The sequence below is a fragment of the Xyrauchen texanus genome, chromosome 26 (assembly GCF_025860055.1).
Source record: "Xyrauchen texanus isolate HMW12.3.18 chromosome 26, RBS_HiC_50CHRs, whole genome shotgun sequence".
NCBI lineage: Eukaryota > Metazoa > Chordata > Actinopteri > Cypriniformes > Catostomidae > Xyrauchen > Xyrauchen texanus.
This window is the reverse complement of record NC_068301.1, coordinates 33359258-33380005: the sequence shown is the minus strand read 5'-3', so window position 1 is coordinate 33380005 and position 20748 is coordinate 33359258. Positions and strand designations below refer to the sequence as shown.

At 37.3% G+C, this 20748-nt stretch overlaps 1 protein-coding gene across 3 annotated transcripts in view; it reads left to right on the top strand.

Moving 5' to 3' along the window:
* Positions 1–20181, top strand: part of LOC127619593 (septin-7) — a 234466-nt gene extending 214285 nt beyond the window's left edge. For 2 of the 3 annotated variants that reach the window (XM_052092481.1, XM_052092479.1), the window contains exons 4-14: positions 3089–3189; positions 3328–3462; positions 7223–7340; positions 7995–8087; positions 9663–9759; positions 13563–13614; positions 13821–13946; positions 14759–14779; positions 15932–16067; positions 17810–17955; positions 19011–20181. In XM_052092481.1, coding sequence (XP_051948441.1) covers positions 3089–3189; positions 3328–3462; positions 7223–7340; positions 7995–8087; positions 9663–9759; positions 13563–13614; positions 13821–13946; positions 14759–14779; positions 15932–16067; positions 17810–17955; positions 19011–19047 — 1062 coding nt within the window. In that variant the 3' untranslated portion in view covers positions 19048–20181. The remainder of the gene's footprint in view (positions 1–3088; positions 3190–3327; positions 3463–7222; positions 7341–7994; positions 8088–9662; positions 9760–13562; positions 13615–13820; positions 13947–14758; positions 14780–15931; positions 16068–17809; positions 17956–19010) is intronic. The other variant, XM_052092480.1, reaches the window with a different exon arrangement.
* Positions 20182–20748: the final 567 nt, after the last annotated feature.

The window sequence follows — 20748 nt, the reverse complement described above, 5'->3', positions numbered from 1 at the left end:
TTTCCTTAGCATACACCACCAATAATTGGATTAGATACTCATCCAAGCACCTGTTTTTGAATTCAACTCCAGTCCCACATTCATATTGGAAAAGTGATAAGAGGTCCTCAGTAGGGATTCCATACTGTGATTAGATTACCTTCTGAGAACAATTTGCGGCTAACCAGTTTTACGAATAGTTGCTAATTTTCTTATTATGCAACAGCTCTGAGGAAAAAGTAATATCATATTACAATTGAACATGTTAGTGGATGTGTGTTCTTGGGAATATATGGGTGCTAAGCACAGCCCTACGACAGGAAAGCTGATAAATACACAACAAATAAATAGAAGGTATATAATAAGAGACGCTCCAACAATACCGCTTTTTGGCATCCAAGGCGCAGAATGATGCAACTCAATGTAACCAGAGTGCTTTAATTGGCTTTAAAAGTGCATAATGCTAAGTTTATTGGGGCTGTGCAACACGTAGTTCATGTCATTCAACAGGTTTTTCTTTTGCAACAGTTTATTAAAGCAATCTGTCTTTGTGTCTGTCAGACAAAATTAATTGACAACAGACTCCATAAAAATACTCTCCACAACACTTTACAAATAAACCTGTGGACTATGAATAATAACGGGAACATGATTGCTTACAGCAGGTGATTTAAAGTCCATTAATGACTAAAATTAAGATTTATTTTTTAATGCGGTGAATTTGTACACAAGCAATGATTTAAATAAAGAGGATGATTTAAGAAGCAACTACGCTGGTTGTAATTGCACACAAAACCACAGCATGCTTAAACATTCAGAAAATGTGAAACTCTAAATTCTTCCCTTTTACCCTCCTATTCTGATCAAGAAGGGTCACTTGTTTACTGTTCATGGTCATTTTTCACCGGAAACAGTACTGGTGTAACTATTTATTTTTAAAGGGGCCTATTATGCAAAATTCACTTTTACATGGTTACGTAAATGTGAGTCAGCAGTGTGTGTACACAACCACCCTACAATGTTAAGTCCACCCACTCCTCTTTCTTGTATTTCTTTTAATCAAAAACAGTGTGTCAAAATGAATGGTTTTCATTCTGCTCTAAAGTGACATCACGTTAGAGCAGGCCACACCCACGACTGGTGATGGACTCCACCCTATTATCATAGATCCTCCCCTGAGTTATCTACACAGAGTCCATAATTTATAATTCCCGTGCTGGAGAAGCTACAGTGAGAAGAATAATGTCTTGTCTTCATAAGCATGTTAAGTGTTCTGTTGTTGGCTGTAAAAGTGAACATAAGTGTCTTCATGTACTCCTGGCATCAGAGCCACTGAAGATGCCGTGGACAAGCTGGACTGGCATACCGGGCATTTTCCCGGTGGGCCGACGCACTTTGGGGCCGATCAGGGTCTGACTGGCCATCGAGAGAACTGAGCGGGCCGGTGGGTCGGCCGTGAAATGGTCCGAATGGGCCATGTTAAGCTAAAATGAGCCTCCGCGTTATGCAGAACGGACCACAAAACGGTGGCGCGATAGTTGCTATGTAAAATCCCAGGCCGATTTCTCTTCCCAGCCCTGCCTGAACTCTGGTGTTTACGCTGTCAGTCATATAGGTTCTGATTTGTTGTTGCTGTAGTAACCTAAACACGAGCTGTAAAGAGACAGCCCTCTTCCAGAAAGGGGGCGTGGAGCAGCAGCTCATTTGCATTAAAATAGACACACGTGAAATCAGCGTGTTTTTGATTCCACCCAAAAAGAGGCATTTATAACATGGTATAATAAATGATCCGTGGGGTATTTTTAGCTGAATCTTCACAGACAGATTCTGGGGACACCTTAGACTTACAGTATATTACATCTTGTAAAAAGGGGCATAATAATTTTCTTTAAAGAAATTTGAACGTTTCTTCTTCCCTGAAGTAAAAATGGACTCACCTGTTCTTCTGTTTGTGTTTGTTCTGCATTGTGGCTGGTTTATAGATTGAATTTGACACATAAATAAGAAATTGCTCTGTGTTTTAGTCTTTCCTATTCATTTCCTATGGTCAGTCAATTTTGACTATAAACAGTAAAGCTTACAATGAATTAATGAATATTATTATCATTATTATTATATTAAATAATATTTTTCTCACAATTAAATAAAATAAAACATTTCATGGTTTTTAACCATAGACTTTACGATTGAGTTAACATGACGTTTTTAATTGCGGGTAATAGTGGAACCGTTATATCGGAACATCCCTATTACTCACTGTTCTTGCTTATACAAAGAGCAGGAAAATGTTTGCTTTTCCTTATGCAACTGAGATCTTGAAAAGGGCTCCTCAGTTATCTGAAAATGTCTTAGTCTATATAAATCTGCATGTTCGACAACTGTTAAAGGAACCCAAAGTCTAGAAAATCATAATCATTAATCCAAAAAGAGTGTTTTTGCATTATTTGCATTATTTTATAAGTGCTCATTCACTTATTTGTCATCTGCAGTGAAAGCCATTCACATATTTGCCCAAAGTAAGATATGCCTCTATCACCATTCTTTTGTCTTTATTCTGCACATTAACACTCTTATAAACCTATCTTTGCAGTTGTATCAGTGTTTCAATAACAGAATGAAACTGCCGCATACTATGGCCTTGTACAGCATTTTAGTGCATTAGCGCCACAAATCCAGAATCTAAACAAGACAAGATTTGTGTACTGTATATATTACTTTAAATCATCATAGAGTGGTGTGAATTCTGCTCATATAATGAGGCATAATGTCACATATTTAAATGTACTTCTAAACGCCTCCCACAGGGGTGTGGCGGGTGTCTGAATGTTCAGAAACAGTATACCGTTGCTTAGCTGTTTAGAACTTATTTTTACCCCTGAATGAAAACCGAATACGATTTTCTCTGGAAGTATATCAAGGCCTTCAGACTGAATCAGACCAACTGAGAGCAGTAAATCCAAAAATAACTTATTTCCAAATATTTCTTCCTCAAAAGTACTAAAAGAATCGCGAAGGACCGGAATCATTAAATTCCTTAAGATTTTACTAATAGTTATTAGCTAATAGTTATTTCATTGTGTATTGATGGATTGTTGCCATGGTTTCTCAGGTGGAGCAGTCTAAAGTGTTGATAAAAGAGGGTGGAGTTCAACTGCTGCTCACCATAGTGGACACGCCAGGGTTCGGAGATGCCGTGGATAACAGCAACTGGTATGATTTGTGTATTTTCCATTCAGAATCTCTGTAGTGTGTGTGTGTGTGTGTGTGTGTGTTTGTGTGTGTGTGTGAGAGAGATAACAGTTCTCACGGCATGTTACTGACACTAAAGGTTGGTTGTGTGTTCTGCAGCTGGCAGCCTGTCACAGATCATATCGACAGCAAGTTTGAGGATTACCTCAACGCAGAGTCACGCGTGAACAGACGCCAGATGCCCGACAGCAGAGTACACTGCTGTCTGTACTTCATCGCCCCCTCTGGACATGGGTAGGTACTCCGGTTCAAGCATTCAAGGGATAGCTCACCCAAAAATTTCGAATTCTTTCATCATTTATACACTTTGTTGTTCTAAACTTTGTATGACTTGACATAATGTTAGGGACTGATAGCCTCTGTCACCTTTCACTTTCATTGATTCCTTTCATGCAAAGTAAGTGAATGGTGGCTGAGACTGAACATTCTGTCTGATAAGAAAGTCAGATGGGTTTGTAACAACATGAGGGGGATTTTTGGGTGAACTGTTTCTTTATAAACACACACACTCAAATTTTCTGCAGTTCTGGCATGAATGTTTTTGCTATGGGAGGCATTTCTGTATGCTCTAAAGTGATGCCAAGGACATCAGGATTTATTGCAGCAACTGTCAGCAACAGTTTCAGTCTTAAGCATCCTCCGATTACTTATGTTGTTATAAGTAAAGTCTCAGAGTCATCCAGCGGTCAAAAGACAAAACATGACCTAAAACAGAGTTTGGGTCTTTTGCCATGTGCCTGTTTATGAATTCCCAACTCTTAAACTTTATCTATATTTATAACACATGCAGCAAGAAACACTAAGAAGATAGTGAACCATAAGTGTCATTTTTATTTGTGTGTGTCTATGTGTGTTTCTCAGAGCCAAAAATCACTAATCCTTCCTCTGAAACTGCCAAACTCATCCTGGTGAAAAGTAAAGATAAATATCCAGAGTATAGTCTCCATTGGAAAATGATATAATAATATTGTGCATTGATTATTTGAACAAGTGTTTATATTTTCTGAAGAAAATGTGAGTGGTGCTGGTTAGGGGTGTAACGATTCACTTGCCTCACTGTTTGGTTCGGTTCACAATACTGAATTCACGATTAGGTTCAGTTCACAATACTTTAAACAAAGTCTGAATCAAGAAGGTAAGAGATCATTTTTTATTATTATTATTAGTTTTAAGACATTTGCAACACAGTTCCTTTCTTTTACTAGTAAAACAACTAAAAGTACTGTTCATTAAAGTGTTAAATGATCCATTAGAGATCAGACCAGCACAGGACAATGGTGACACCAAATGGAAATATTAAAGATTCTGCTTAGCTGAAAATACAGAATTATGTTACATATGCCTTCACATTGTCACTGATTAAATACTTTTAAAATATTTTAAATTAATATTGACATTTTCTAAAATAGTGTTGATTACATCTAAAATATTCTCTTCAAAAATACATTTTTAATAGAAGTGCATGCTTATCCAGTTAAATAATGATGGCCATAGATTTACTGATGAACAGACATGACATTTGACATTAGGATTATATTCCCCCATAGCATTATTTTGTATTATATATAGATTAATACAGCTCAATCATTAAACATCTGTAACCTTAATCTTCTCTCATGCAGAGCAGATTCACTCAAATGGACATTCCATCCATCGTGCTGAAAAGGCGCCTTTTTATCTTTCTTGTTTCTGGAACTCCCGGTATTATGTTCGCTTACATGGTGAGAGGGAAACCATCTAAAAACGCCTGGACATCGGTATCTATGGCATTTAACAAAATAGAATTTTCCATGGCATATTTTATAGTTTTGAATTTTAATTTCATAATTTTGAATTTTAGACATGTGGCATTTAACAAAATTGAATTATTTGAATTGTATTTTATAGATTTGTAATTTAAACAAATTTTGTGTTCTGAATTTGTTTAGAGGTGAAATTAGCTGTAAATATTCTGATAATAAAATTACAGCTGAAGAAGAAATTCAATATTCTAAAATCCAAAATGCAGAAATTCAAATCTTACAGAAAGTAGGCCAGAGGTCAAGCTTCCGGGTTGAAAAGGGAAAGGTCGAGGGTTTCAGAAAAGTCAAACGGAGCACGGCCAATCACAGAGCTACTACAGGTTTCTAACCTCCGTGAAGTTGGCACCCCAATAAATCATTTCCAAAACTATAGGCTACCATTAGTTTGTGCTGCGTTTATACTGATTTGTGGTGTTTGAGGTGCGTGATGTCACTTTCCACCCCATGTTGTCCAAATTGATTGATCACCCCACCCTGGGATGCTTTTTAAACAGTATTGAAGGAGTTCCCATCTATGTTGGGCACTTATTGGCTGCTTTTCTTTATTGTTTGGTCCAAGTCATCAATTTCAAAACCGTTTTTTTTTTATTATTGTTAAATTTTAGTTTATTAATTAAATAAATTAATATGGTGGCACAATTATATTTGTGTCTACAAAACGCCTTCAGATCAAAAGATTTTTAAGATCATGTGAAACATTTCAGTCAAGTGTTTCAAAAGTTTTCATACGTTCATATTAAATCACATGTTACTAGAAGCACAAACCTCCATCGCTCATTTTCCACATCAGTTAAAGCTGACTTTATCAAACAACACCTGGCTCCTTGTGTCCAGTTAAGCAAATTCAAGTTTCATGTATTGGACAGAACAGACATAAGATAAACCGTTACCAAAATACTGAATATTAATGGAGTAACAATTTTTTAATAATAATAAAATTTGTTTAAAAACTTTGCAAACATTGTCCAAGGATGTCTCAATTTAAATTTATTTCAATCACTTTTGTCATTTTATAATATTTTAACTATACCACAACAATTTCAGATTTTTTCTGCTTGTAGAAAATCAGCAGTGTAAGTTTTAGAGTTGCAATTTAAGTAAGTGAATCTCTATTGACTTTTCCAGCAGTCAAAATGGGCCCACTTTGCCTGTCCATTGCAACCACTCCATTCCTTCCACTAACGTCAAACAATTTGATGCAGTGTTAGAGGGGTTTAGGAAGATGCTGTAATGGTTATTTTTTCCATCTAATGTTTTAGGTGACAATTATATTTAGTTGGTGTTTTTCCCTTTGGAGGCCTTTGGCCCTATTGTATCCTATTATATAAAATAAAGTAAGTACACTTATTATGTAACATATTACCTGTTCAAAACTGTAAAAAAAAATTTATATATATATATACAGTGTGTGGACGTGTATGTGTGCACAAACCCCATTTGGGGGGGAAGTCTGCAATTTTTATGAAAGATGCAGTACCCAGTAGAGCAGGTGGGGCTATGGGTTAAATTTGAGAACATTTGAAAAAAGTGTAGGTCAAATTTGATTCATAGATGTACAAAAAACTGTTTAAAGCCATATAACATCCAGAAAATCTGAAGGTAAAATGTCACAGCTGGTTCTTCCCATAAGGGTCGAAATTGACCCATTAAGCCAATGGAAGGAACAGTTTGTTTTAACTTTTTATTTCTCTTAAACGGTTATTTACAAAAGTGAATTTTCTATTTTATTTTGTTATGAAATGGTTTGGTCATCGTTTGGTTCCAATGAAAAGAACTATGTGTATATGGAAAGTATTCTTTACTTCAGTCAGAAATAACCCATATACAATGAGTGTTTAATAAAAAAAAAAAATGTATGTAGTTTGGAATAATTATTCCTTTGATTTGCCTGTATTTGGATGAAGACCAAAAAGAAACTGCTGAAAAGAATGCAATGTGTGTGCATATGTGTATATATGTGTGTAATGAATAAGTCCTTTAAAGACACACTGTGTGAGCAGACTCATTTCCTGCCATTTATTTATTGCTCTTCACAGCACATGTAACTTTACTACAAGCCAAGCTGCCAAACAGCAGTATGAATGTGATACCTCACTACTGTTGTGTAGAGACCTGTGGGGCTGTTTTTGGACTCATGCTCCGAGTTGAATTTGAAACCTTAAACCCTTGCATTCTCTCTCTCTCTCTGTCAGACTGAAACCACTGGATATTGAGTTCATGAAACATTTACATGAAAAAGTGAACATCATCCCGCTCATAGCTAAAGCAGACACAATGACTCCAGAGGAGTGCCAACAGTTCAAGAAGCAGGTGAGAGTGTTCATGTTTAAAAAAATAAACTCTGTTTGTTTAAAGGGGCCATATTTCACACTTTTGTTCCATTTCCTTTTGTACGCTGAGGTCCACAAAAAATGTCCTAATTTAATTTTACATGACTGTATTTCATCCTCTCTGACCCTTACAATTAAATTGGTTTTAGTGTATTTTAGTAAGACTAAACACTGGTTATCCATGATATGTCACCTTTAAGGTAAATTTGTTACAAAGGCAGTTGCATGAAAAGCTTTCTCTCTCCATTTAGTTGGATATTGATTGACCTTGCATTGAAACTCTGGAGTTATGTCACACATCACACCATCCTAAAAGCATTCCCTTTGTTTAAAACGATCCATGTGGGATAGTTTAACATTTCTAAAGCAGCTGTAACATTGTTTAAGTGTTGCTGAATACATTGTCTGTAGTGAAAACGCATTATAAGAGGACATACATCTGTTCGCTGACTATTTTGGGAGCAGATCTCCACTTTACATGAAAGTTGCAATCGCAAACCGGTGACGCTGAGAGTCTAAAGAGTCTGCTGGGAGATAACAAGCTGCTATAACATCTTCTTTTTTTTTTTTTACATGTCAGAACTATTTTTATTCTTCTTGCCTCACTCTGTCTTTTGGTTTTCTTTTTTCCCAGATAATGAGAGAGATCCAGGAACACAAGATCAAAGTCTATGAGTTCCCAGAGACAGATGAGGAGGAGGAGAGCAAGATAGTGAAGAAGATCAAGGTTTGTGTGTGTTCTCCACAGCTGATTAATTGCACACACTGAATTCTACTATGTTCAGGAGTGACAACCACATTTACTAAACAGGTTGTTAGTGCAGTCACGCCTTTCTTTTAGATGCTGACTGACTGCTCATCTGAGATGTGGAGCATAACAAAAAACAGTTGTGTCTTGACAACATTGCAAATTTTTGCTACCAGTTGCTCCCACCAGCCCTGCAATCTCAGGGCAACATAGCACTTGAGAGAGAGAATGCTGTTCAAAAACAGCAGCTGAAAGAACAAAAACAAAATGCTGCCAAATAGACCTTAATCACAGTATAGCGCCATCTTTGATTTTTGACGGGAATGAAAATGAGGCTGTGAGGGATAGACTTACCATATCTTCAATGACATGCACTGTATAAAGCTTTCAGAAAGTTCCAAAATTGCATCTTATTTTCCGCAGCTCATCATTGTCTGGAGTTTTTTGTTCATTGAAATGTCTAGGAAAGATATTATTTACATTTTTCATCAGCGGAATGATACAGTCTCTTCAATGGGTTGTACAGTTGTTAAAAATGTTTTTGTAAGTCTATCCCTCACAGCCTCGTTGTCATTCCAGTCAAAAATCAAAGATGGTGCTGCTGTTAATAAGGTCTTTAGGGATGTCAAAAGTACCAGTACTTCGGTACTAATTTGATAGTAAAACATAAAAGATGTAACTATACCAGTGTTTCTGCAATACCAGTAGTACTGATCACTGACTGGATTGATACCTGCACAGTGTCTGACTGACACACGACTCGCACATAAAATGATCACACATGAATCGTGATATGTCCTAAAGTGATTAATAAAATGTGAGAGGCTCTGATTTAAATAAATAAACTGTCTGCATGTGCTGCATGCTTCTAAGTAAATGTATAAAGCTAGCCGATCCTCATAAGCACAACTCCACATTGTGAGCATCTGTACGTGTTGTCATAGATGACAGAGCAGAGCACACATTCAATGTGAAGCGCCCAGCACATGCAGACTATATTTAGTATGGAAACCCTGATGGAAAAAAAACATTAATTAGGTAAAACACATTTGTTAGGTCTCTTTGTGCCTTCCTGTGTCAAAAAGGGAAAAAAATAATGTATCTGAAATTGTATTTATTTTCTCTGAAAAAAGTTTTGTTTTAAAATATTATTAATATGGTATACATGATATATCACCACATGGTATAACCAACATGCAGGTAGCCATTCTGAAGTCATGTGCCAAAACATAAATGTTGCTATGTCAACCATTGCAATTTGGTTGTGACTTTTGGAACAGTCGTTTAGTGGATTCATTCCCAAGTTTAAGAGCAATTGTCACTTCTGAAATTTTGCAGTGTTTACTTGCTTTTTTCAAAGTTGAATCGCAGTCCACACTCGCAGAGCATTAACTGATCAAATATTGGCTCCCAAATTTTGCCCCACATGGAAAATGGGTCATACAGACACACACACATCAACTATGAGTCAATATCAGCTGCCTGAATCTGATTCTGAACATTTTTGCATGTTATGTTTGTAAATATTAATATGTGTGATTTTGTGCCCTTCAGGACCGTCTGCCTCTGGCTGTGGTGGGCAGCAACACCATCATAGAGGTCAATGGGAAGCGTGTACGGGGAAGGCAGTACCCCTGGGGTGTGGCAGAAGGTAAGGGGTGAAAGGTCACTGAGTGTGTTTGTAGGTTAATACAGGCCCTCAGGGTGTTGTTGTACTCTGTTATACAGCAGATCTTTCCCATGCCACACTGATGCAGAGTCTAAGTGATGTGTGTTCCTCTAGAACAAAGTTAAGCATCTTATTTTAACTGGAGTCATCAAGTCTATAAAAAACAGCCTTATCAGAAACTTTACAAGAAGTCTTTACTTGTGACACATTCACCAGATGATGTTTAGCCTCCAGTAAATCCATTCAAGAAAGACTCGTGACAGTGAAAAACCAGATGATTGTTAAAGGTGCACTGTCATTTTTTCTTAATTAAAAGTTTAACTTTACATGAAAATTCATAATTTTCATTTTTGGTTGAAGTATCACTTTAAATAGCATGGCTGGCATTCTCACAAGAAGTTTGTTGATGAATACACGCTGGAAGGAAAAAGGTATTGTTCTTGATGTGCTAAAGTAATGGAAGATTTCAGGTCTGAACTAAAGTCCTAGTGATATAAATAAAGGACTTGACACAAAAGAAGCCATTAAGAGATTTATAAAGGCATTATAAGATGATTGTGTTCACAGTGTATTTAAGGTCATGTGATGATGACTCTAGGGTGTGCAGTGGGTTGGGCGGTTAGTGAGCCTGCAGATCTGCAAACAGGAAGTGTGTGTCTTTTGATGTTTTTCCTGTAGGGCGTGTCACTTGAAGCGCTGTAAACATACAGTTTGAAATATGAGCTCTGCTGGAGCCATAAATGAAGCTTTGAAGATTAAGGTCCACAGATATATGATACTCATGCACTTTAAGCAGAAGCTCAGGATACTTGCTGTGATGTTACTCCTATTAACTTCTGCTCACTCTATTCCAATCACTGTAATAGCTGTCAGATCATGTTTGCACTTCCTGTAAATGTTCCTGTTGCGTCCAGAGGGTTTACTAAAACGGTTTGTTGGAGCTGATGTCAGTCCAGATCTGCTCTTCTTTTCTGGAACACTTGACCTGTGATAACACCAGACTTGTTTCATCCTAATCCTCTCAGTGACCTGAACTCAGAGCACGGGGCAGTGTCCAAGTTTAGAGTCATAGTAGCCACTGTGTTTGTCAGGTAGGCAGAAAAGTAGAAAGGTGGGATGGATGGATCGATAGAAAGATGAACAGATGGATTAGTAAATGGATTGGAAGGAATATGGGTTGTTAGAAAGGATGGATGGATAGAATGGTAAAGGAAGATAGGTTAATAGATAGGTAGAAAGATAGATGGATAGGTAAATGGATTGGTTTGGAAATGGGTAGTTAGAAATGATGGATGGATAGATAAATGGATGGATGGATTGATGGATATATAGGTAAATGGATGGGGAGGGAGGTAGATTGATAGAAAGATTAACTGATTGATTAGTAAATGATAGGTAGGTAGATGGTAGTAAGGATGGATGGATGGATTGATAGATCTGGAAAAAATAGGCAGATAGGTAAATAGATCGGTAGAAAGTTAGCTGGATAGGTTAATGGATGGGGAGGGAGATGGTTGGATAGATAGAAATATGAACAGATGGATTAGTAAATGGATTGGTTGGTAGATGGGTAGCTAGAAAGGATGGATGGATCAGTAAAATAGGCAGATAGTTAAATTGATAGGTAGAAATGTATATGGATAGGTAAATGGATGGGTAGGGAGATGGATGGATGGATAGAAAAAAAGATGTATTAGTAAATGGATAGGTAGGTAGATGGGTAGTTAGAAAGGATGGCTGGAAGGATGGATGGATGGATTGGTAACATAGGCAGATGGTATATAGATAGGTTGAAAGGTAGATGGATATGTAAATGGATGGGGAGGGAGATGGATGGATAGATAGAAAGATGAACAGATGGTAAATAGATTGGTAGGTAGATGGGTAGCTAGAAAGAATGGTTGAATAAATAAATAAATGTATGGAATGATGGATGGATGAATGGATAAATGTATGAATGGATTGGTAAAATAGGTAAGTAGATGGATAGGGAAATGGATGGGGAGGGAGATGGATGGATAGATAGAAAGATGAACAGATGGTAAATAGATTGGTAGCTAGAAAGGATGGTTGAATGAATAAATAAATAAATGTATGGAATGATGGATGGATGAATGGATAAATGTATGAATGGATTGGTAAAATAGGTAAATAGATGGGTAGAAAGGTAGATGGATAGGGAAATGGATAGATAGAATGATGAATTAGTAAATGGATTGGGTGGTAGATGGGTAGTTAGGATGGAGGGATGGATTGATAAAATAGGCATAGGGGTAAATATATAGGTAGAAAGGTAGATGAATATGTGATGGGAGGAAGATGGATGGATAAGTAGGTAGATGGATAAGTAGGTAGATGGATGGGTAGGTAGATGGGTAGTTAGAAAGGATGGATGGATGGATGGATGAGCTCACAGTTTGCATGTGGTTAGGAAGAAGGGCTGAGTCTGCTCCATTCATCTGATTATTGACATACACAGCATGGGACACAAGTCAGTGCCAGCTCTGATGCCACCTGCTGGACAGTTTTTGTATTACTTTTTCAGTTAGCAGAGCAATGCTTAATAAATGCCTCAATAGAAGTATGTAAAGTGCATACTATGATGACAGCGCTATAGTGCTAAGAATGGATTAATACAAATATAATACCTTTCTAATGCATTTTGTTACACCATCAAAGAAGCATTGCAAAAAATCCTCATGTAAATGGATTGTAAGGTAGATTGTTAGTCAAAGTATGGATGATCGATAAAAACAAAGTGGTAAAAAAAAAATTATATATATAACCACCTTTCCATTTACCATCACACAAGTATCCATCTATGACAACAGGTGGAAAATTACTAATACATATTAAGATCTAAAAACTAAGAACTTGTTTACAAGCTCTAAATGTAAACACGATGATAATAATCATGAAATATAAATGATGGTTCGAGGTGAACGTGTTTTTATATTATTTTATGATTTATTCACAGATGTATAGGCTATACATAACATGACCCTGCAGAGTTGGTCACAATGAACTGCTCTGTGGAAATAAAGCAAACTGAACTCCGAGCACCTCCTGAGCTGAGATGGTCTGAGGTCATTTGCAGCATTCTCATAGACGATACTGTTCTTGTATAGACTGCTTTTCTGTCATCTGTTCTTAAAAATATAATAAAGTGTGTTTCTTGAAGCGCACATCTGTGTGTTTAGCAGTATTTCTTGTGTCATTCCGAATCAGAGACGTCTTGCAGTTACTCACCATGCACATTATATTCACTACCTGCAATTAAACTTCTGTTTTAAGTCTTCCATCAGTGCACATATTTTGCTGCCTGTGGAATTTGATCCGTTGGTAAAGAACATCTGACATTCAATGCATTATTTATGTTCATTTATCATGGGTCACAAACTCTTCATTAAACAACTATTCTTTATTTAAGGCTATTCTATTCGTTAGGCTATTGATATTGATATTGGATGTTCCATTTACAATGTTTCTGCTTTTACCCGGTGTAACATTTCACACCGGTGTTGTCCCTTGAACCGAGTAAAACCAGTAACACCGTACACCGTGGCAACCCTACTGGAAATATTAAACCTTGAGGGTCCTTCATCATGCTATTGTCAATGTATGATTATTTGGGATGGATAATATTTTAAATGGTGTTCATCCTATGTATATTGGCTTGATACAACTTCCTGATGAGAAAGTTGTCTGCACATTGTAGTGTCGTTTTGCATCTTAAGACACTTTGTTTGTGATGCTGTAAATATCATCATCTTCTCTGTTTCTAGTGGAGAATGGCGAACACTGTGACTTCACAATCCTTCGAAACATGCTCATCAGGTACGTAGCTGATTTTTTTCACCTAAACTAATACCAGATGAGTGAGCTGGAATTCACGTAACTCTTTCAAACTGACCCCTGATCAGTCAATTTACCTGGTCAGACCATCCCAGCATCCATATTTGACAGACTCTAATAATCGGCTCTTTGTGTACAGGCTAAGATATGAATCTGTTATTTATCCATTTATTTTTCCACCCCATCAGAACTCACATGCAGGACCTGAAGGACGTAACCAACAATGTGCATTATGAGAACTACCGCAGCAGGAAGTTGGCTGCTGTCACCTACAACGGGGTAGACAACAACAAGAACAAAGGACAGCTCACGAAGTGAGTTGTTTGTGTGTCTTTTTCTGTTCCATTAATCAAAATCCAAGAATATACTGTAAATAGGCATCCATAAACATGACCAATTCTGCTTTCTGATGTCAGTTAACAATACATGAAGTAGATCATCATGTTTTCATGTCTGTTTGTTATATGGAGGCAATGGATCAGAGTAACAAGGTCGTAACCCCTAACCTCACAGCCCGAATGACATACACTAAAACACTAAAGGCAATGAAGCTGTTCACCCTCAGCACAGAGCTGTTACTAACCCTTCACTCAAATATAGTCCAAACGCACGCTAACCAACCATTCACAATCCCCCTCACATGCTGAAGAGTCCCCATCTTAAAGGTGCTTTAAACAATTTTAGTCATTCTGGAATTTCCATCAGACTTAGCCATTGATTTAGCTATGCGCCCTCGTTCCAAAACCCCACACTCCAAAGACGCACAGACACACTTGGAAACCGTTGTATGGGGACAGATGGAGCGGTGGGGCCATGTTAATGTGCAGAGTGATTGACATGCAGGAAAGTCTTCTGATTGGCTAAGGAAACGATCTGACTGCCTCCAACTTATCTTTACCCCCGCTGTTTGCCGGGCTTAGGGCTGTCACAGAGACTGGTGTAGTATATTTCATGACACATTTCAATTATATCTGACAGGTAATAAGAATGTTTTCTGAATGTAATTTAATAAAGCAAATCACTTACAGCACCTTTAACCAAACACAAATTCTGCTGCTAACGTTGTTTTTCTTTAACACATTGTACAGTGTGAGCATGCTAAGTGTATGTGTTCTCTTGATTTTAGATTTGACACAGGTGAAGGCATGTAAGTGTCATGCACAAGTTCACATTTGCCTCGTACTTTCCTCTGTTCAGTTTCTCCCTCCTCCTCTGTGTCTGTCCACATTCAGAGTCCTGCATCTTTTCAGATGTTCCTTAATGTCTGTATCTACAGTTCCAGCTTTGTGTCCAGTGTTAGGAACTCTGTGGTGTAGGTCTTTATACATGCCTTATATGTCCTCCTTAATGAAGTGAATTTAATGACACTCATGCTACGTAATTAAAGGGTTTCTTAAGTGAATAAATGTTACTAATGGGATTAGCAATTCAGGGCAGGTTTCCATTGTAATCTGTTTTGGATGATGCCTGGCATGTGTGTAGGCCTGTTCACACTAAGTTCGTATTTTCAGCACGACAAGATGTTACAATTTAATGGCTTATCTGAGAACCCCTTCAGAAGTTATTTTTTTGCTTGTGTGTTTTTTTGTTTGGTTTGTTTTTATTTGTGTCTTAAAAATACTTTGTCTTTTTGTTTAGCTTTGTGTGTGTTTTCGTTTGGTTTTGCTTTATGTGAGTACTTTGTCTTTTTGATTAGCTTTGTGTGTGTGTGTGTGTGTGTGTGTGTTTCGTTTGGTTTTGCTTTATGCGAGTACTTTGTGTGTGTGTGTGTGTGTGTGTGTGTGTGTGTGTGTGTGTGTGTGTGTGTGTGTGTGTGTGTGTGTGTGTGTTTTCGTTTGGTTTTGCTTTATGTGAGTACTTGTTTTGCCTAAAACTTAACATTGGACTCACAGTTTTGTGCAAAAAATATCTAAGAACTGTGGTGCCATTTATTCAAATCTGATTTGGTGTGAACAGGCCTTAATTAATCCAGCTCTAGATTATCTGTATTTATTGACTAGTTATGGTAAGTCTTTAATTTAATGAAAACCAATGAAACCCAGGGCTCTGTGAGTCCCTGTGCTACTTGAGCAGTGTTAAACTTGCAGTGGCACACTAACACAGCTGCTATTCAGCTTACTAACACTCACTCGTCGGACAGTTCCACTGCTCTGGGTCCTAAAGCCTTTCACACCAGGGTGTCCTGTTTCCTTCATGCTCCTTTCCTGCCTCACAGGTGTATTTATGTTTCTAAAGTCGCTCTTTATGACAATCTAATGAATGTGTTTTTTTGCATTTGTGTGTGTGTTCGTGAATGTAGGAGCCCCCTGGCACAAATGGAGGAGGAAAGAAGAGAGCATGTGACAAAGATGAAGAAGATGGAGATGGAGATGGAGCAGGTGTTTGAGATGAAGGTCAAAGAGAAGATCCAGAAACTCAAAGAGTCTGAGGCAGAGGTAAAACACACACACACACACACACACACATACCCAACACTTAAAACATGATCCTTGATTATGTTTTGGAAATGTGAGTACTTTGTTCTTTGCTGTGGCGGTACACATTTATTTAACCTTCAAGTATTTGTCTCAACAAATGACTTCTATCATAACTCATCTTACTGGTTATCATTTGTGCAAATATATGTACCTCATATGTGTCAGAGCTTGGGCTATGTTTGAAATGGCATAATACTCTATACAGTGCACAGCTATCTGTTAGCATCCCAATTTAACTCTATCGGAGTGCTCTCCTAACGCAGGGTTCCACGGAAGTGCATAATCTGGCAGCTACCGTTTTTGTTCATGGGTGCTCAGTTCCAGGATGGTTTGTCACGTGACTCATCATTTTTCAATTGCAGCAGATAGGGACAATTATAAGTCCATTTCAAGCTTTTAAGAACCCTTCAAAACAAGCTGTCACTGGAAAATGTATAATTTAATAATTCTGACATAAATGTTTCTTGGAAAACAAAACATTTTGTCAAAAAACAGCTACTTTTAAAAGGCTTTCAACGGAGAAACATGCTTTTTCTCATCATAGGATGTAGTTCCAGCATGTTTACCTTCTGCTGTGGTTGCGTCAGCAGCATGGGAGACCCTGGTTAAGATCCCGCTTTGAAACCAGGAAGTAATCACTTTCGCATAATCGGTGATGAGCACATGTAGAGGTTGCATTTTTCCTGATAACATTAGACAACATTTTGTCTTCACTGATTGTTAGGTTTAGGTTTGGGGTTTGGGTTGGGGGTTCAGTTTATAAAATATGCATTCCTCTTCACTGGATTGCAGCCGTATAGCTGAAAACAGCTCTCTTCACAACTAGCTTTTGGCGCCCCTCTGTGGACATTACATCCGGAAAATGGAGCTCACATGTTCCCATACGGCCAACAACACTTAAACCGCTTTTGACAACTGGGGCAGTGTTTCACATTTCGTGATCACGGGCCGACTTTAGCTAAAGAAAAGTCAACATATCGTTTCCGATTTCTCTGTGAGATGAATCTGTTTTAGATGTGTTATTATAGTTAATGTTCTTAGCACATCAGCAAAAATCTAGTAAATGTATTGTTTTTATTTATTTATTTATTTTTCCTGTCCTGTTTCCAACTTCTCCTTGGGTAGATTAGTTTAGTTTTGTTTACAATTATCCATTAAATTTGCCATAAAATGTCAATTTGCCTTTGACACTGGGATGAAAAGATGACAATATACAATACATTTAAGCATAAAGATAGACAAACATTAAACAAAGACAGACGGGACAAAAGTGTTTTATATACCTTTATTTTTATATTTGCAAATATGCACATTTTGCCAAAAAAAAATACATGGAAATAATTGTTTTTCTCTCTCTATTTTGATGTTTAAGTGGATAACACATACATGTGTGTGTGTATATATATATATATATATATATATATATATATATATATATATATATATATATATATATATATTAGGCATGTAATGATACATTTCATGATACGATATGATGCGATACAATACGAGCACCCACACATCTTTCACTCAAACTTATTCAAGCCAATTCTTGAACCCTGCGATTCTCAGTGCATATAACGTACTGTTTAACTACTTTTTAAAACAAAGTATGCAGTTTACAGTATATTCTACACAGTAGGAAAGAAGTATTCTAGTATTCCATGGTGAGTCTTCTGGTGTTGTTTTGTTCTGTTTAGCTGCAGCGTCGTCATGAACAGATGAAGAAGAATCTGGAGGCTCAGCACAAGGAGCTGGAGGAGAAGAGACGTCAGTTTGAGGACGAGAAGATCAACTGGGAGGCTCAACAACGCCTGCTGGAGCAGCAGAAACTGGACGCTTCCAGGTACCACACCAGTTCTGTTCCAAAACCTAGTGAGCTGCCTAGCGAGGGAACGTTTTTATGCATAATTGGCACATTCCCGATGCGAAAGGCTGTTTTAAACAGAAGGCAGCTAATTTACACTGCCTTAAAGCTGGTGTGTAATTTCTTATTCAGAAGCCTGAATAATTTTTTAGACCAGAACCGAATGATTTTCATGACTTTCAATTGCATTAACATTTCTCAGTCGTGTACGAAAGTACACAGAGAGTGTTTCCTGCACTACCATTCAGCATCACTGCAACCCTCTATTGAATCAACAGCACAAAACATACAGTGTGACAAGTGTAGTGCGATTCCCAAACGAATGACTTTGAGTTTTATGATTCAGGCTAATGAACCTTATGATCTCCCAGTGAGCACTGACTTGATTGTCAGTGTGGATGATAGGGCAGATCAACACTGCTTGTTGTCATGTTTTAAAACACTGTTAGGCCTTTTCCACCTACATTGTCCAAGGGTGGATTCCTGGGCCAGTGTATGCTCCATATGTTTCCACCACCGTAAAGGCCTTTCCAGACTAGAAAATCGGGTTACACAGTGGCCCCAATAGCTTGCTGAACCGATTACGTCAGGGAGCAGAGGGAGGGATAATGTTTGGTCACCAGGAACAGTGGCTACCTTCTGCAGCAAGGTGTACATTTTCACTCTATAACAACAATAAAAACCCCCCAAAAATGGAAACGAGAGATCACAAAGGAAAAAAGGTCCACAAGGAGATGGCAAGAATAGAGAAACAATAGAACTGCTGTTTATGACGAGCGTCTCCATTCAGTCACTAAAGAGGTTCCATTTGGGTTAGGATGCTGACTTTGAAGGTAGCTACCTATGTAGACATCATAGAGTAAGGCAGCTCAACAGGGTTTCAAACAGAGCCATTATCTGACTTTCTCACACACACACAAATACACATGTGTCTATTGATTGTCCATGACTGTTATAATTGTTATTGATACTATTAATGTTTTTTTTCCTCCCTACTAATTTCTCTTTTTCTCATTTGCTCTTCAATCCGAAAGGACCTTGGAAAAGAACAAAAAGAAAAAGATCTTTTAAAACACTGGGACCATCACCACATTCTAGTTACCAATTCAACCAGTCTGGACCCTCAGTCTGTCTGCCGACCAAAAAAAACACCCCATACGTTTATATACAGCCCCTTGTTTTTTGTTTATTCAATCTTGTTTTTTTCCCTGTTGGCATATGAGAGGACAGCTTTGAGCGTCACACACCTCTGGACACCTCATTGACCTGGAATCACTTCACCCTGTCTGCCCATTGCATTCTTTTTCTACATCTAAAAGCTTTAGGCATTCATTTGCTGGACTTGAGAAACTGAGATACTCTGTCGCTCACATAACCTATGAATTAAAACATCCCAGAGATATGCAATATTGTTTGAAAGAATAACCACTTTGTATTTGTTTTGTAAGCCGACCAAGTCCCATCCTCTCATTTGTATTTGTTTAATGTATTTAGATCCAGAGGTCACTTCCTGCTTTCCAACTGCATATTCATTGACCACATCAATAAAAGGCTGAATCTTACCTCAGGCATTTCTGTTGTTAAACAATGTTTTTGTGGCTTTTTCCCTTCCAGAAATGTTAAGCTCTTCCAATGTTTGTGTAATTTAAATTATTTAGCCATGAACCTTAGCCATTTATGAAACATAACATCAGTTACTTTTGTTTTGTGATATTTGTTCATTTTGTTCTCTCATTTAATGTTCCAGTTTACTGTTTGTTTACAGAGACATCATTATTAAAGTAATAGTGCACCAGTAAGTAGAAATTTGTTTTTGGGTGAACTGTTCCTTTGCAAGGTAGCACATTATTTGTCACATGATATGTCAGATAATCCTGTTGTGAGATGTGATTATGCAGATGCTATGGGGATTTGTGATGCATTTTTAAAGTGATTTGTTCTCATCTAACGATGACCACAAGGTGTTAATGTTTTTCTCATGTTACTGACAGTGAGCTGGCATTATTGGCCAGTTGTATTGGGGTTTTTATTTTTCTCTATCTAGGCACTGAGTTCCCACCCAGAGCTAGCCTCCCACCATACCACATTTAGCTTTCAGTCATGTACTTCTGAAAGTTATTTTTATAAAAAAAAAAAAAAGCCTATTTTTTTTGTTTTCCTTTTTTCATTTTTATTGTATAAAGTCACATAATAAACTTGTGATGATGCCACTTGAATTGTATGTGTTGTTTTTGATGACTGTCAATCAACATGGAATATTAGGATAGATGGATAGTGGGTGAATTTCATGTCTGGGTCATATTTCACTACAAAATCTAAATCTTGATAATTTATTTTAAGGGTCCACAATAATGCACTAGTTAGGCATGAATTAGACAGAAATAATTGATTGAATGTACAGTAAGGTTATTTTAACTTATTATACATCTTAATTTAGAAAGTTATGTAATTAAAGGAATAGTTCACCCAAAAATTTAAATGTGTATAATTTACTCACCCTCTTGCCATCCGAGATGTGTATGACTTTTCTTCCTTCTGCAGAACACATATGAAGATTTTTTGAAGAATATTTCCGCTCCGTATGTCCATTCAGTGCAAGTGTATGGTCACTAAAACTTTGAAGCTCCAAAATGCACATAAAGGCAGCATAAAGGTAATCCATATGAGCCCAGTGTTTAAATCCATGTCTTCAGAAGCGATATGATAGTTTTGGGAGAAAAACTTCTATATTCAAGTAATTTGTTATGCTACCTTTATGTGTTTTTCAGAGCT